This window comes from Mytilus galloprovincialis, chromosome 13 (assembly GCF_965363235.1).
Source record: "Mytilus galloprovincialis chromosome 13, xbMytGall1.hap1.1, whole genome shotgun sequence".
Taxonomy (NCBI): Eukaryota; Metazoa; Mollusca; class Bivalvia; order Mytilida; family Mytilidae; genus Mytilus; species Mytilus galloprovincialis.
This window is the reverse complement of record NC_134850.1, coordinates 72,708,877-72,725,983: the sequence shown is the minus strand read 5'-3', so window position 1 is coordinate 72,725,983 and position 17,107 is coordinate 72,708,877. Positions and strand designations below refer to the sequence as shown.

Here is a 17,107-nt window from a genome sequence, read left to right as displayed (position 1 = left end):
AAAACTTATACAGAACGCTAAGGGTGCAAACATCATCAAAGCAGCTCAGTCCAAGAAAGATAAAGAGAGAAAATATATCTAAAGTAGTTAAACTGAAGTTTTTTTCTTTTACTTTTGCTTAGATGAAATTTGATTTATTTTTAGTTCTGTGTGGCAGCTTTAGGTCATCACGCAGGAGAAGTTTCTTTCATATTGTTATTTTTGTTTGTCGTGGTTTAAACATTGATAATATAAGGCAGTTCTGTGTGGCAGCTTTAAGTCATCATGCAGGAGAAGTTAGGGACGGGTCAGAACGGATCATTAAAGCCCTATACAAAGAGGACCGACAGGCTGTGAAGGATTATCTACCAGCAGACGATGATAAAACAAGGAAGATAACTCTGTATAGACAGCTGTTTGAGTACTTTGATAAGGTCGATGGGAAGCCAAGTAAAGCCGATGTCAGGGTTTGTTTCATTCTTTCTAAATTTTAAGAGGTATAAGAGAATATGTCATTGAGACAGTAAACCAACAACACTATCAAAACCTCTATCGTTCCATTACAATGATCTTTTAACCGGTAGGGGAATATGTAATTTGTCATACAATACTCACAGAATGCTTGTTCTTTCCGAATTAAAAGAGATATAATCTTAGGGAATACTTAATGTAACCAATAACATAGTCACTATGTATGATTGCCATGTGTATAGGTCACTACCCAGAGGCCTTCAACAAAGAGTAAAAAATCTATACAGTATAATAAAATGTTTAAGACACCAATACTTAAATGTTAAACAATTCATGAGAGAAAACCAGATTAACCTTATGACCTCCTGCACTCGAGGCAGACAACCTACCACAAAGGAGGTCGAAAATTGATAAGGATACAGTCCACAAAACTACACAGGAATCAATCGAACATTCAAATACTGTGGATTCATCTATTTTTCGTGGGTACCAATTTTTTTTGATTGAAGAAAATTAAAATTTTCATGGATATTTGATTTGGTGGCTTTGCCAAAGTCTGCATACTTTCCTATATATAATTTGAAATTTGTTGCACATTGGTGACCAAGAAATCCATAAAAATTGGTAGCCAACAAATGATAATGAATCCACACTGTGTTATGACAAGTTCAACATGTTTACATACTTAAATGATGTACTTTTATTGTATAGAAAAAAAGGTCAGATGAAGAAACAAAGAAACAAGCTGAGATAGAGGCTCTTCAGAAACAGTTACAGTCACTGAAAGATATGGCATCGGGAAAACAGGTAACACATTAAACTTAAGAGGCAATTAAGGCCAAACTAAAAAGTTAGTGTGTTTACTGTCCCCCTACCTACATCTTTATCTCCTATTCTAATTATACCCCCCCCCCCGCTTTGAAAAAAGGGGGTATACTGTTTTACCTCTGTCTGTCAGTCCGTCCGTCCGTCGGTCAGTCAGTCCGTCCAATGAAACTTTCGTCGCATTTTTCTCAGGAACTACAATACAAGGATTTCTGAAATTTGGTTTCAGGGTTTATCTAAGTCAGCTATACCGTGTGATGCGTTTTCAGATTGATCACTTGACAACTTCCTGTTTACCGAACACTTGTATGATTTTACACATGATAGCCAAGTTGAAAATTTTCGTCACATTTTTCTCAGGAACTAAAATACAAGGATTTCTGAAATTTGGTTTCAGGATTTATATAAGTCAGCTATACCGTGTGATGCGTTTTCAGATTCATCACTCGACAACTTCCTGTTACCGAACACTTGCATATTTTTACACTATTAATATTATCCACTTGCGGCGGGGGTATCATCAGTGAGCAGTAGCTCGCAGTTTCACTTTTTTTTTGGCCATTATTGATTAAGTCACAGTGTTGCTCCAAAAGACTCAATGTAAAAAAAACATTGAAAATTAAAAAAAAAATCACTACCTACATTGTATCTACCCTATTTTGTTTTACATGTGACAGTAAATACACTTACTTTTTTGTTTGGCCTAATTTGATAATTAAATGTTGTGAAGAAGAAGATATTTACGGTGTTACTGATTCATATTTCTGAATTAAATATTTAAGGAAACTAATTGATAATATTTGAATCGTGACATGTAAATAATTTAAAATTATTATTTAATGCGGCTTCCAGGATGCTAAAACTAACCAATCAAAGCCAAGCAATAAACCGGTTGCTAAGAAGGTTAGAGTTAGAAAATGGCTACCATTAGACTGCTTTCTGTAGTGTGGTTTTTGTCTTAACACAATAGGACGCTTGCTTTGTGACCATTACATACTCTCGAAGTATTGTTTGTGGGCTAGAAATTTTCATATTTTTTTTTTTCCAATGAAGCACAAAAAATTAAATCCTACAAACCAACATAATTTTTGATACCCATGAAGAAAAGTACTTCTACAGTAAATTGATATTTGATTATTAAATTTATGGATATTTCTCACACCTGTAATAAAATAATATATAAGAAGATAAAGTTTACTCAAAAAATATTTTAATATGAAGAGGATGTGAGACATTTTAAATGACACAGCAGCCAAAAGACAAAAAAAAAACTGAAAACAAATAATTGAGGCATACTAAACTTGGAAACAAAATGTAAACTTTGGTAAACATTGCAAAAGTCTCATTAAGTTTTATGTAAGGAAGAAAAAACTTACAGATTTCAATTGATATAAATAAAAATGGTGACATTTAATTTAAATTTTAAGATAAACATCTTAAAATGGAGTTTATCAGAAATGAGACCACAGTATTTCCTGAATTTCACACTGCATTATGATATGATGGAAAACTTTTTAACACAATAGTTTATAAATTGATAAATTTTCGAGTTTTATCATTAGATCAAAAATTTTGTCTGTGTGCTAAAATTTTTAATCTGGAAAACAATCAACAAGCCATTACTGGTATAATTAAATAAGGTTTCTGATTATGTAACACTGCAGATAGATAACCAGATCACTCTCTCATTAGAATTTGATGGTATATTTATTGAAGCACATAGATCTACACAGAATTGTCAATACATTGTTGTTATCACAGTAGATTAGGTAGATACTTATACACATATTGAGAAATTCTTTCTGAACATTATTTTTTTAGCTCATTTGACTCAAAAGATCAAGTGAGCTATTTTCATCATCATCTTTTGCCTTCATCTGTTAACTTATACAAAAATCATCTGTTCTAAAGCTGTAGTGTAATTTTAACCATCATCATCAGCGGATTAAAATGTTTGAAAATTAGATTTGCTGATCCAATCTGCCATCAACATGGCAGACATCGCCAAAAAAGAATATATTGGTAAAATACAATTGTCAATTATCTCAAAATATTGAAGGAGACAATCTAACAGTGTCAGTAATGTTCAGTAATTTGAAATCCACCTTCCATCCTTAACACCAAAACTTAACATCGCTTGTTGATGTGTTACATATATGTTTTTTTAATTTAATTTTTGTGCATGAATTAGACCATTAGTTGTTTTACATTTGTAATTCAGGGTCTTTTATTGCTGACTATGCAATATGAGCTTTGCTCATTGTTGAAGGCTGTATGGTGACCTAAAGTTGGTAATTTCTTTGTCATTTTGGTTTCTAGTGGCAAGTTGTCTCATTGGCATCTTTTTTATATCGTAGTTATACCTTTAAATGAGGCTTTTTACTATTGTTTTTATTTTTCTTTGATAATCAAGCCAAGATCAACATAAAAATCAAATAATCTTCAGTAAACTCATCATTGCAGTTGTTACAGCTTAGAAACAATTAAATATGGATTAGATTTTCTATAGGAAAGGTTGGAAATAGTTTTTGTGTAATGAAACAATTCCTACAGAAAATAAGCAAATAATACCTTCTGGGGTTGGAAAAAGGGGGGGGGGGGGGCAACATTTGTACTATACATTTAACTTTATCATGTTCATACATATGTATTCAATCTCAATAATGGTGAAACATCATCCTGTGTTTATTTAAGTTTGGTGAGAACAAAGCACGAAAACAGGTATCCAGATAAAATATAAGTTGTTAAACAACACAAAGATTTTCAGAACTATTTTAAGATAAATGAGTACTAACTGTTTTATAATACATGTATAAGGAATATGATATTTGTACTGTTTTTATATATTTAAGAATAAAGAGAATGTGTACTGTTTTTGAATACTTTCCAATTCAAGTTACTTGAGTTTTTTTCTTTTAAAATGAAAAAAAAAATGATTGTGTATGTGTTGCTAATATTTAAATGATAAATTATTGTCCTTTTCGAATACTTTTTTTTGGTTTGCTTGATTGTATTGTTTTTATCTGTTAGTTTTTTGTTTGTTCGTATGATCTTAAGGGCTTGTAGATAATGTTGGTTTTTTTTTTAACATAATAAGGCATCTTAAATCTCTTCATCTATTGACAATTATTTTTTTTTCTTTTGAAAACCATTTTACAAATTGAAATTATTTGGCTCTATTCCTCTTATGTGTGTTTTGTTTCAAACATTTGTCCACAGTTTTTGTAGATGAACCACATACTTATCAAGAATAGATGATATGAGAAATGAGATAACAAGATACCTTTTCATGACTTCCCCTATAAATATTGAGCTTATAAATTAAAATTTGTATACTAATTAGTCACAGATTACCTGTGAATTGTTGTTCTTGTTGACCTACTTTTTACCCTTTAGAAAATGTCATGACATAAGAATGTTCTTAGCTGTTCTTATACAACGCCCTTAGCATTTATTTGTTAGTTGTAGATCAATTTTAGATGTTCACTAGTGACTTATCTTTTGCAAATTATCATAAATAATTTTTTGTCTATTTTTAGCCTGTAGATGAAAACCTTCTGAAGGCTGATAAGAATAAAAAGGTGAGTACTGCGGTTTCATTATTATTCGTTGGATACTAATTTTTCGTGGATTTCATGGGTACAGGGACACCACGAATTTAATGGTTCAACAAATTACAAATTCCCTAAAGATTGATTGATTGTTGGTTGCTTAACGTCCAGTGGCAAATATTTCATGCATATTCAGGACGATAAATTTCCTAAAGGAATGTATGCAGACTTTAGCAAAACCATGAATTGAAATATCCACGGATAGCCAAGTTTTTCTTGATCCATAGAAATTGGTACCAACGGAAATAAAATGAATTACAGTATACAAAGATGTTTCCCATGAATTTCTTTTGCTTAATAGGTAAAAATTTATAACTGAAAACTGAGTGGAGTTTGAATACTAAAGAGTCAAAATAATTGACTGGAAAATTTATTCAACAACTTTATACATATTTCCCATAATATCTTACTGTTATTCAGTTATTATACATTTTTATGCCCCACCTACGATAGTAGAGGGGCATTATGTTTTCTGGTCTGTGTGTCCGTCCGTCCGTCCTTCCATCTGTCCGTCCGTTCGTTCAGGTTAAAGTTTTTGGTCAAGGTAGTTTTTGATGAATTTGAAGTCCAATCAACTTCAAACTTAGTACACATGTTCCCTATGATATTATCTTTCTAATTTAATTGCCAAATTAGACTTTTGACCCCAATTTCACGGTCCACTGAACATAGAAAATAATAGTGCAAGTTTCAGGTTAAAATTTTTGATGAAGTTGAAGTCCAATCAACTTCAAACTAAGTACACATGTTCCCTATGATATGATCTTTCTAATTTAATTGCCAAATTAGAGTTTTGACCCCAATTTCACGGTCTACTGAACATAGAAAATGATAATGTGAGTGGGGCATCCGTGTACTATGGACACATTCTTGTATAACCTTTTGTTAGTCTCAGTGTTCAAAATATTTTAGATATGTACCAATGTATTACTGGATGACTTCAATAGCAATACATTTTTTAAATTGAATGAAAAATAAAAAAGCAATACAATTCCAATGAATAATGTTTAAAAACTATCTTTGAAAACTCAGTGACAATTGTATATACCAGTCTTCATTTATTTAAATAGAATATCACAAGAAAGAAATTTTTTATTTCTGAAAAATGAGAAAGTCGATAGGGCAGTTTAGAGGTTTATGCACTGTTACAAGGCTATGCTTGGCTTTATTATTGTTTCTAAGCTATTCACACATGTGTGAATTGAAATAACATCCTCTTATCACATTACAGAAAAATGATCCACCAAAGAAGTCTAAAATAATTAACAAGAAACCAACTGCTGACGATGATGACACTTCTGTTTACAATATGGATAAGTAAGTTTATATAATCCTTTCTTGTAGAGTCAAGAAAGATATGAATTATCTTCCTTGACAAAAGAGGATGACAAACTTTTATAAACTTTTATGAACAAAAGGGGATATTAGCTATACATGTACAGTAATGACAAATATACCTAACACCATAAAAAAGGTTTATACAACAACAAAAAATTTCCCTTAAGTCAAACAATCAATTCACGTCTGCTTAAGATTAAGGATGCTTTATTTAAATGTCATGCCTTCACAGATTGGGATGAATCATCATTTAGTATAAAATGAGCATTTAAAGTCCTCATCAAAATTTTATAAATGCAAGTGCTATGAAATGCATACACAATGCTAAGAACAAAAGGTTGCAGACAGAGTTTGAATCTGGGCTGCAAGTCCCTTACACTTCTAAATTAATGTCCCTTTATGACTTTGAAAATTGCAATTTATTTTGTTGAGAAATTCAAATTGTTGAACTAACTGTTTAAAATCAACCCATCATTCCTTGCATCATATTATTTTGTTTATTATTTTCAGTATTTGTATATTACAAACAGTTATAATAAGTTTTACAGACGAATTTGATTTATATTAATTTATGTTTTGTTTTCAGTATTTGTATATTCTGTGGAGAAAGGAATGAAAGTTTTACAGAAGAATTTGATTTATATTAATTTATGTTTTGTTTTCAGTATTTGTATATTCTGTGGTGAAAGGAATGAAAGTTTCACAGAAGAAGGACTTGATTTACATTACTGGAAACATTGCCCTATGTTAAAACGTTGCACAAACTGTAAACAAGTGGTAGAAATAGCAACATACACGGATCATTTACTGAACGAGTGTGAGGCCAAAAATAATTACTCCAAATGTAACCGATGTACTGAAGCCATTCCAAAGTCTGAATATGATCAACATGTGTCTGAAAAGAGCTGTAACGGTAAGTTACCATGGTGATATTTTGATGGTCAAGCATGACATAAAGCAAATGTAGTTGAGATATGTAAATGTATTAATATGATCTGCATGTATTGGAAATAAAGTTCTTTTTGTTAATCATGAAAACAAATTGAAGCAAAATACTAGTAGTTTTTGATAATTGATTTGAATTTATCATGGATGTCAACTATTTGTCTTGTTTTCTGCTTTACTATTTAGGTTTGTTTTCCAATCATTTCTGCAGTTTATTCCTATTTTATATTTATAGGTTTTATAACAAGTGAGGATTCGATATTGCTTGATAATAACTTCAGATATTAAATTTCAATATAATAATGCATGTGCAAGTATATTATAACTATTTAAATTGAAGTGAGAATTGATATCAAGTAATATCTTACTCTCAGAAGTTGTTAAATCTATTTCTGATTTTGTGATAATTAAAAGTTCCTTGAATCATTGATCTAGTCTTGCACATGCCATGAGTGAAGTCATATGTCTTTTTCCAGCTTCAAATTATAAAATCAGACATTTTAAAACTTTTTGTACGCTTGAGAAGGTAATAGAATTTGTCAAAAAGAAGATTTCAAGGTGAAAAGTGTGAGTGTTTTGTATAAGCTTGAAATCACATATGCACATTGTCATGGACAGAATGTACATAATTTTAAACTTTCAAAGTTATCAATGACCTTATGAATAGCCAATGGAAATGTTGAAATATCACTTCATGATGCTGGATAAGCCAATCAAATTATCTCAATTTTGGTGTCTCACTCTGTGCAAGATATAAAAATAAGAGAAGATGATCATTAATAACTTGAAAGACTTTAATTACAATGTCATTTAGAGTTTTGTAATTAACCAAAGAATAGAAAGATCTTCCCAATAATAGTTAGTTGTTGGAACAGTTTTGATAAAGTAGACGGTAAGCCCAGTAGAGACTTGTAAGGCTTACTACATCAGGATTTGCTATACAATATTTTGATTGAAGTTTGAAGGTAGTTTGATATTGTACTATTAATACTCCACATTATATATCAGAAATGTAACTTTGCTAAATTTTTTTCAGCTGCCAAAAGTTCATCAAACCACTGTCCACTTTGTCACCAGAATGTCTCGTCTGGTGAAGACGGCTGGAAAAACCATCTAATGGGCAAAGATGGCTGTAAACAGAATCCTCGTCGTCTCCTCTCACTTAATAAAAATCCATCAACAGGTACGTATCCTTTCATACAGCTAAGTTCTGCAAACAGGTTGATACATGTATATTACATTTACAATAATGGTTGGCTCTGCATATTTGATAGATTTCCAACACAAATAAAATTTTAATTGTTTCATTATTGTACTGATAAGTCGTTGAGAGTTCAACTGTTTATTGGTATAGACCTCCGGAGAGGGTAAAAAACTGAAAATACAAAATAACAAACATAAGCATACTATTGAGTCAATAAATGTCAAAAAGTAGTACATTCACAAAGAAAATGGTTCCATAGTTCGATACAAGTAACTCTTGTACACTACACTTCGAAAAACAACATCAATTTATCAGAAAAAGGTTACACGTAAGTATCTATATATGCAATAAAAATGACAGGTTGCATATGTCAATGACTGTAGTTTACATATCGTGCACGATGAAAAATTTACACGTTAAAACTGTGCGGTACTGTAGTTCTAGAAAATTCGAGCGTGACCCTTGTCTACATCGATAAAACACAAAAATAAATCCTAATATGTGGGATTGACAAATACAGAATGGAATTTAAAAGGCAAATGCATACATAAAAAATACAAACAGTACTGTAAATTCACAGTGGCAATATTTTTTCATGTCGTGCGTAAATGAGCACCAATAATCAAAAATGAGTTTGCATAAAATGTATAGTTCAACAATATGCACAACGATATAAAAAATGAGCACAAATATAAAAGGTAAACTAACTCTAGTGGTGGATTAAACTTCAAATAGAAAAACAACGTGCTTCAGTTTTGACAAATATCGAGGGATAAAAGAGACTGGGGAGTGAAATGATACAAAAAGGACGACATGGTCAATTCGGCACTTTACCAAAACAGTACAATTATCAATTTTTTTTTTCTTTTCTAAAATTATTTCACCATGAATCTTATTTAAGATATTGACAAAATGCCAGACTCATTAAGTTAAGTCTTTTTTGGGATAACTAGTAAATTAGTTCCTATGCTAAACAAAGTAAAGTTTTTTCTTCTTTAATTTTTTTTTCTTTTTTAAATCACACAATTTATAATAACATACTTATAAATCTTCAAAACTTGGAATTTTCCCCTTGAATTCAAAATAAAGTACAGTTAATACCTTTGAACCTTAAAATGATTTACGGTAGATTCATGGTATACCGCCATCTTGGATTGTACTATAATCTCAGTACACAATCAATCTAGTTATTTACCTATATCTGCAATTTGTAGACAGATGTGCAATTTTATTTGTTAGACTATTTATTTATATGACCAAATATGTGTGCTTTAGAATCATTTTTTTCAACTGAGTCGTTTGAGGGGAGCTAATTTTTTTAGTTAAAAAATTATACTGGACTGATAGCGATTTTTAAAAATTTTGTTTGTAGCAAGAAAACAAATTCGGTGACACCATTTTTTATTGTCGAGCCTGCAACTTTTGTTGCAGAAAGCTCGACATAGGGATAGTGATCCGGCGGCGGCGGCGGTGTTAGCTCACTTCTTAAAAGCTTTATATTTCAGAAGGTGGAAGACCTGGATGCTTCATACTTTGTATATAGATGCTTCATGTTACGAAGTTTCCGTCAGTCACATGTCCAATGTCCTTGACCTCATTTTCATGGTTCAGTGACCACTTGAAAAAAAGTTCAAATTTTTTGTAATGTTGAATTCTCTCTTATTATAAGTAATAGGATAACTATATTTGGTAAGTGCGTACCTTGCAAGGTCCTCATGTCTGTCAGACAGTTTTCACTTGACCTCGACCTCATTTCATGGATCAGTGATCAAGGTTAAGTTTTGGTGGTCAAGTCCATATCTCAGATACTATAAGCAATAGGGCTAGTATATTTGGTGTATGGAAGGACTGTAAGGTGTACATGTCCAACTGGCAGGTGTCATCTGACCTTGACCTCATTTTCATGGTTCAGTGGTTATAGTTAATTTTTTGTGTTTTGGTCTGTTTTTCTTATACTATATGCAATAGGTCTACTATATTTGTTGTATGGAATGATGGTAAGGTGTACATGTCTAGCGGGCAGATGTCATGTGACATTGACCTCATTTTCATGGTTCAGTGGTCAAAGTTTAGTTTTTGAGTTTTGGTCTTTTTATCTAATACTGTATGCCATAGGTCAACTATATTTGGTGTATGGAAATATTTTATGATCTTTATGTCAGTCGCGCAGGTTTTATATTACGGTGACCTCATTTTCACGGTTCATTGCACAGTGTTAAGTTTTTGTGTTTTGGTCTATTTTTCTTAAACTATAAGTAATGGGTCAACTATATATGTTGTATAGAAGCATTGTTAGCTGTACATGTCTGCCTGGCATGGTTCATCTGACCTTGACCTCATTTTCAAGGTTCATTGGTCTTTGTTTAGTTATCTTGGTTAATGTTAAGTTTATGAGACAGTTGTAATAAAACTAAGCTTTATACTTAGGACTATCAGCATAATATCAATGATTAGTATAGAAGGCGAGACATTTCAGCGTGTGCACTCTTGTTTTTATTTTCTTACAGTAAAACATATTATAAAACCTATCTTCTTACAATTTATTTCAAAATTTTATCTCATAGATTTCTTTTTATGCATAAACTTTTTATGCATAGAAATGTGTTTTTGCATGATTATTCTAAGCAAATTTAGACAATTTTCAACAATTTATATAGCTTGAAAAATAGCTTGGTGACCCATCTTTCTTATTTATCTTATGAAAAGAGCAGAGGAAAAATCTTCATTTTAGCAAAGTATAAATTTTTTTTTATCTCAGAAAACTTATACCTATGAGCTACCTTAATACTTGATTCTTGGTGTAAAAGTTTTAAAGATAAATCTGTATTATATATTCCAGGTGGAACTTCAAAGAATAAACCAAAAGCCACAGGAAAGAACAAGAAGACTCCAAGATAACTTTTTAAGACTAGACAATTTATAGTGCTATATTTTATAGGAGAACATTATTATGATATATAGTTAAGACTATATAACACTATTGTACAACATTGATCACATGACCAATCTTTAGCAGGGAGAATTTTCTTGTTTTCTATTTGAAATTAAACTCTTAGACGGGGAAATATCCCAGATTAGGATTTATGTAAGAGCAGCAGCTCTGAGTCATGCATCTAGTTTGGACTCATAGATATGGACCAGGAATTTAGATCTGGCTTTGAGTGGAGTATTTTAGTCTAGTTCACAGATCTGGGTTTAAATCTTAGTTTAGTTTCTAAGATGCAAATTCTGGTCAAGTATGGGCACTGGTATTAGCCACTTTGATTTGTACCTCAGTAACCCATATCTACCTGCGACGGTCAGATTTTAGAACAAGACATGTTTTCATACCAGTTGGGGTCCCTAACAATAGTGACTTACACAAATTGCAAACATCCCCTTCCTGCACATTGAACCTTGAAAGACTTTGGTTTAGTTTCTATGCCACCTGTTATAATGCATCTTGGTGTACTATCAGCTCTCCTAAAATTCTTGATAAATGTAAGTTCTGCAAATAAGCTTCATACAGGAAGATGTTTTATCTGTGATATATATGATACAGTACTGTTTATTATTTATTGTTGATCACCAGATGACTCTGTGTCTTCTGATTGCTGTCCCACTGATTTATTACACTCATCCTGTTATTGGTATATCCTAAGCTTATCCCTTAAATAAGTATTGGGACCTCTTCAGCAACTATATAACTTACAAAATTTGTTCTTATTGTTTAAACATAAGATGTTCCAAATACTTTTTTATTGACGAAGTAATGTGAACGGTCCACTGTTTTAATTCTTCTATTTACATTTAATTTGTTTTATGAGGAAGTAAACTACATTAATGTATTTTTTATCAGACTGTTTTCTAGGTATACAGTTCCTTACTCCGCCCTTCTTAACATATTAGTAAGTATTTTTTTTAAAGTCCATTCATAGTTAAGTTTTCTTTGGTTTGGGGGGATAAAGGAATGGTAAAATGTTCAACCACTCAATATAAATCATGAAATGTAAAAAAAAAGATTATTTAAAAACACAAAACCTTCAACTTTTGACCTTTTCAACATGATTTTATCATCAAAATATTACTAATGTGACATTTTTAATATTTTCTTTCAAAGCAGTTAAACTTATCTTGCAATAACTCAATGGTCGAAGTATGATAAAATGAATTTCATCTGATAAAAAATTTACTACGTAAGTTTTTTTATTTTAATTTTAAAATTGAGTTGATTTGCTAGTTTAAATTAACAAGATATTACAAGGTAACATAGTTTATTTATGGAAAAATTATGTTTTTTTAATATAATTCATTCATTAAGACCCATACAAAAAAGGTGTTAAATTACAGTTGCTATGAACTATGAAATGGTTATATTTTATGCAGTTGATGATGTTTTTGTATGTGTATTACTATGTTGAGGAACTCCATATTTATATCTGAAATATTATACAATAGTTTATAAGAGTTTTATAAAGAAAAACTTGCCCTCCAAGATGAATTCCTCTGGTGCCAATAGATGTATTGTTAAGATTTATTTATGTATAATTATTGAGTAACATATTATAGAATAAAGAATCTCTTTCATATCAAATTATGACTTAGTTTTAATACCTCTTGCATACTTCTTCCTTTGAAACTATATAAGTCATCTTGCAAAGATGGGTGTTATAGAAAATTTTGTCATTCAGGCATCATGCACATATAGACCTGAAGAAAAACTACCATCATGTAAAATATTGCAAGATTGGCTGCATAAAAATTTGCCATGATTCAGACATTTCTCATAAAATGGCTGTTTAAAAAATGTCATTACTCAGAAATGTGATGCATTAGCCTAATGAAACAATGCTGTAATTCAGAACTTCACTGTAAAATAAAAAAAAAATTCTGGAATGACTGGATCAGTTGGAACATATGATCATATGATATTTTAATGTATTACACACAATCCTTCATACGCTTGACAATAGCAAAGGAAAACTGCAGACTTCTTATACGTTCAGGTATTTCAAATCCATTTTTTTATGGAAATATTCTTTATAAAGCATAAAAATGTCAGTATTCACCTCAGAAACTAACAAAACCTTTAAATAGACTTATTAAGAAGGGATATAGTTACGATACTGTTGTCAGGTCATTAAAGATTGCATATTTAGGCATTAATATTGATTCACTTATAGGGTCTTTGCATCGGAACTAAGCACATTTATTAAAAAAACAGTTGTTGGCATGACACAGGTTATGTTCTCATATATTATGTTATGATGGGATGATACTAAACACCTAACGTGAAGGATTGTGCCTGATATTCATATGATGAAATCATAATCTTTAAATTAGATTGTTCCTTTTAAAATTGTTATACGATGATGACTGATGTACCCATATTTTGACTATTTTATTTATTGTGTCTGTTTAGTTAACGCATCAATGTAAATATAACGGAATTTGATGAGACTGTCATCAAAGTGAGAGGGTTAGCGCTTTAAAACCAGGTTTAATCCACCATTTTCTACATTTGAAAATGCCTGTACCAAGTCAGGAATATGACAGTTCTGGTCCATTCGTTTTTGATGCGTTTTTTTATTTGATTTTGCCATGTGATTATGGACTTTCCGAATTGATTTTCCTCTAAGTTCAGTATTTTTGTGATTTAATTTTTAAAGTTTAATTGAAGTCTGGAACTGGCATGTCAGTTAACTGCTAGTAGTCTGTTGTTATTTATGTATTATTGTCATTTTGTTTATTTTCTATGGTTTCATCTTCTGACATCAGACTCGGACTTCTCTTGAACTGAATTTTAAATGTGCGTATTGTTATGCGTTAACTTTTCTACATTGGCTAGAGGTATAGGGGAGGGTTGAGATCTCATAAGCATGTTTAACCCCGCCGTATTTTTGCGCCTGTCCCAAGTCAGGAGCCTCTGGCCTTTGTTAGTCTTGTATTATTTTAATTTTAGTTTCTTGTGTACAATTTGGAAATTAGTATGGCGTTCATTATCACTGAACTAGAATATATTTGTTTGGGGCCAGCTGAAGGACGCCTCCGGGTGCGGGAATTTCTCGCTACATTGAAGACCTGTCGGTGACCTTCTTCTGTTTTTTCTATGGTCGGGTTGTTGTCTCATTCCCCATTTCCATTCTCAATTTTATAGAGTTACATTTTTTGCTGTATTTCTGTTCTTCATTCTAAAGTTGTAATGATAATTGTTTGGACTGGCATTGTGAAAGTATAAATCGAGTTTAACTTTAAGATTGATATGTAATACATATTCACTGTTTGTGCTGTCCTAGGTTATAAGTTGTTGTTGAAGATGTTTGTTGTTGAAGATGTTTGTTGTTCTGCGCCTTGTTTTGCTTTGCTTTTTGCGTCAACGGTTGTATTGTTTGTCTGTGCGTTTCTCTGTGATGAGTGTTTGTTCTGTACTTCTGTAACATTTACTAAGTGTTGTCATTCATGTCATTTTAGCGATAACTTTTAACATTTCTATATGTGCAGGAGGTTTCAAACATCCTTTTTATCTTAAAATGTCCTAAGTCAGAATATGGCAGTCGTTATCAAATATTTCGTATATATATATGTTGGCGTTTGTTTTTGTTACACTTCAGTTTTCCTGTTCCTTTGTTTTCCTAAAGCAGTTAATGTGTTTCCCTCGTTTTTAGTTTGTAACCCGGAATTTTTCTCTCAATCGATTTTCGACTTTTGAACAGCGGTTTACTACTGTTGCCTTTAATTACCCCCAGGTTAATAAGAGGGGGTAGGAGGGGGGTCCTGATCCCAAAATACCTGGCTTAAAATTAAAAAAAACCACGAAATCCCGAGGTGCTGAATTGAAACAAATTCAAATCCCGACATCCCGAAATTCGAAGAAAGAATTCCTGGATCCCGAAAGGGTCAATCCCGAAATCACGAGCTTAAAAACACCCGATCCCGAAATCCGGATAGAGGCCAAATCCCCCTTCTAACAAGGATGGGATGTAATATACACCCAGGTTATCAACCAAATATATTGCAGGTTTATTGCTGCATAAGAAATAAATGACATGTTTTATTTCAGTTAACGACACACTTAGTAACTGTTACTCAGTTTATTGGTGTGGTTCGTGTTGCTAAATCTTTAGTTTTTGGGATACGATTGCTTTCAAGCTTTTCAATGCTTTAAAAGGTAACAACAAACAAACGGATTGATTTTTAACAACTTTCCTGTTCTTTTCATAATCTTCATGTTTGATATTTCCCTTGACTTATATGCGTGTTTTTAACAACACGGAAAAATCAGAATTAAGCAGCATTTATATTTAGTGTTTTTATAAATTTAGAAACACGTCAGAGGGACTTCCCCAGTTTTGATAAAAAAAAGCTAGAGTTTTCTTATATGTCACCATTATGAAACTGATATTTGATATTGTACTTCCATAAAGAAATAGAGAACCATCTAGGTCGTTTAATTAACATTTAATATACATTCTTGCACCAGGGTTTGTTTATGTAATTATGCGCATGCGTATAGTTTACTTGACTTCAAGGGGTATTAGATTGAATGGTTGCCCTGGATTCCCCATTCAATTGATTTCTACCTCAGGCATAGATTACCTTGGCTGTATTTGGCAAAACTTTTAGGAATTTTGGTCCTCAATGCTCTTCAACTTCGTATTTTATTTGGCCTTTTTAACTTTTTTGGATTCGAGCGTCACTGATGAGTCTTTTGTAGACGAAACGCGCGTCTGGCGTATATACTAAATTTATTCCTGGTATCTATGATGAGTTTATTTACAACCACTGGGTCGATGCCACTGCCGGTGGAGATTTATATTCCAGAGGGTATCACAATCCCAGTAGTCGGCACTTTTTGTGCTGATATAAATTGTCAATGATATAGTTATATTTATAAATTTACTGTTTACAAAATATTGAATTGTTTGAAATACTAAGGCTTTTCTACCTCAAACATAGATTACCTTAGCTTTTTTTGGCAAAACTTTTAGGAATTTTGGTCCTCAATGCTCGTCAACTTCGTACTTTATTTGGCCTTTTTAACTTTTTTGGATTCGAACGTCACTGATGAGTCTGTTGTAGACGAAACGCGCGTCTGGCGTATATGGGTCGTTTTCAAAAAATGTCGAATTTTCAGTACACCCATGCTAACTTTTTTATTTCTAATGGAAATTTCAGTTGTAATGGTTTAAATGAAAGCTTGTCGGATTTGTGATTCAGAACATTAATAATAAACACACCTTACATCTATTTTGATAAAATTAAACTGCATTTAAGAGCCATTTTGGGGGTATTTGTCTGCGTACAGTGTCAGAAAAACACATTTCAAATGATTTTTTTGCGATTTTCTGATCGCCTTGATATCTGCAAAAGGGACTTTTTAAGAACGTTTAATATTACTCTAACGAAAAATCGTAGCTTCTATATCATTGTATGTAACATATCATCTACAAACTAAATTGAATCTGCGTACAGGAGGTTCATGTCTTTCCTGTTACCGCTACTTAAATCAGCCGTGAAATTATTCTCCCTATGAATATTGAATCAGTCAGTGTTGATCTCAAAAGTGCAAAGTAATCTTTACATTTAAAACGCCTCGTTTCTTGAACGAAAGTGTAGAGAAAAGAAATTTCAAGACATTTAGTGAAAAAAATATAGCGTACTTTTTTTCATGTCTATGCTGTTACCACCAATTTTGATTAAATACACCAACAGTATACTTGTAAAAAGTGCAATAACGTGTTGGAAACCAAATTCA

The 17,107-nt window shown here is 31.8% G+C and overlaps 1 protein-coding gene and 1 long non-coding RNA gene across 2 annotated transcripts; one reads left to right on the top strand and one right to left on the bottom strand.

The window, feature by feature from the left end:
- The first annotated feature begins 107 nt into the window (after positions 1–107).
- LOC143056939 (centrosomal protein of 104 kDa-like) lies at positions 108–12,946 on the top strand. The gene is made up of 7 exons (XM_076230154.1): positions 108–446; positions 1,162–1,257; positions 4,815–4,856; positions 6,118–6,203; positions 6,890–7,137; positions 8,206–8,352; positions 11,213–12,946. The coding sequence occupies exons 1-7, from the start codon at positions 123–125 to the stop codon at positions 11,269–11,271; spliced, it is 1,002 nt and encodes a 333-aa protein (XP_076086269.1). The 5' UTR covers positions 108–122; the 3' UTR covers positions 11,272–12,946.
- Positions 8,496–9,210, bottom strand: LOC143056942 (uncharacterized). The gene is made up of 2 exons (XR_012972574.1): positions 9,082–9,210; positions 8,496–8,544 (listed from the first exon to the last, which is right to left on the bottom strand). It is a non-coding gene; the product is annotated as an uncharacterized LOC143056942 (long non-coding RNA).
- Positions 12,947–17,107: the final 4,161 nt, after the last annotated feature.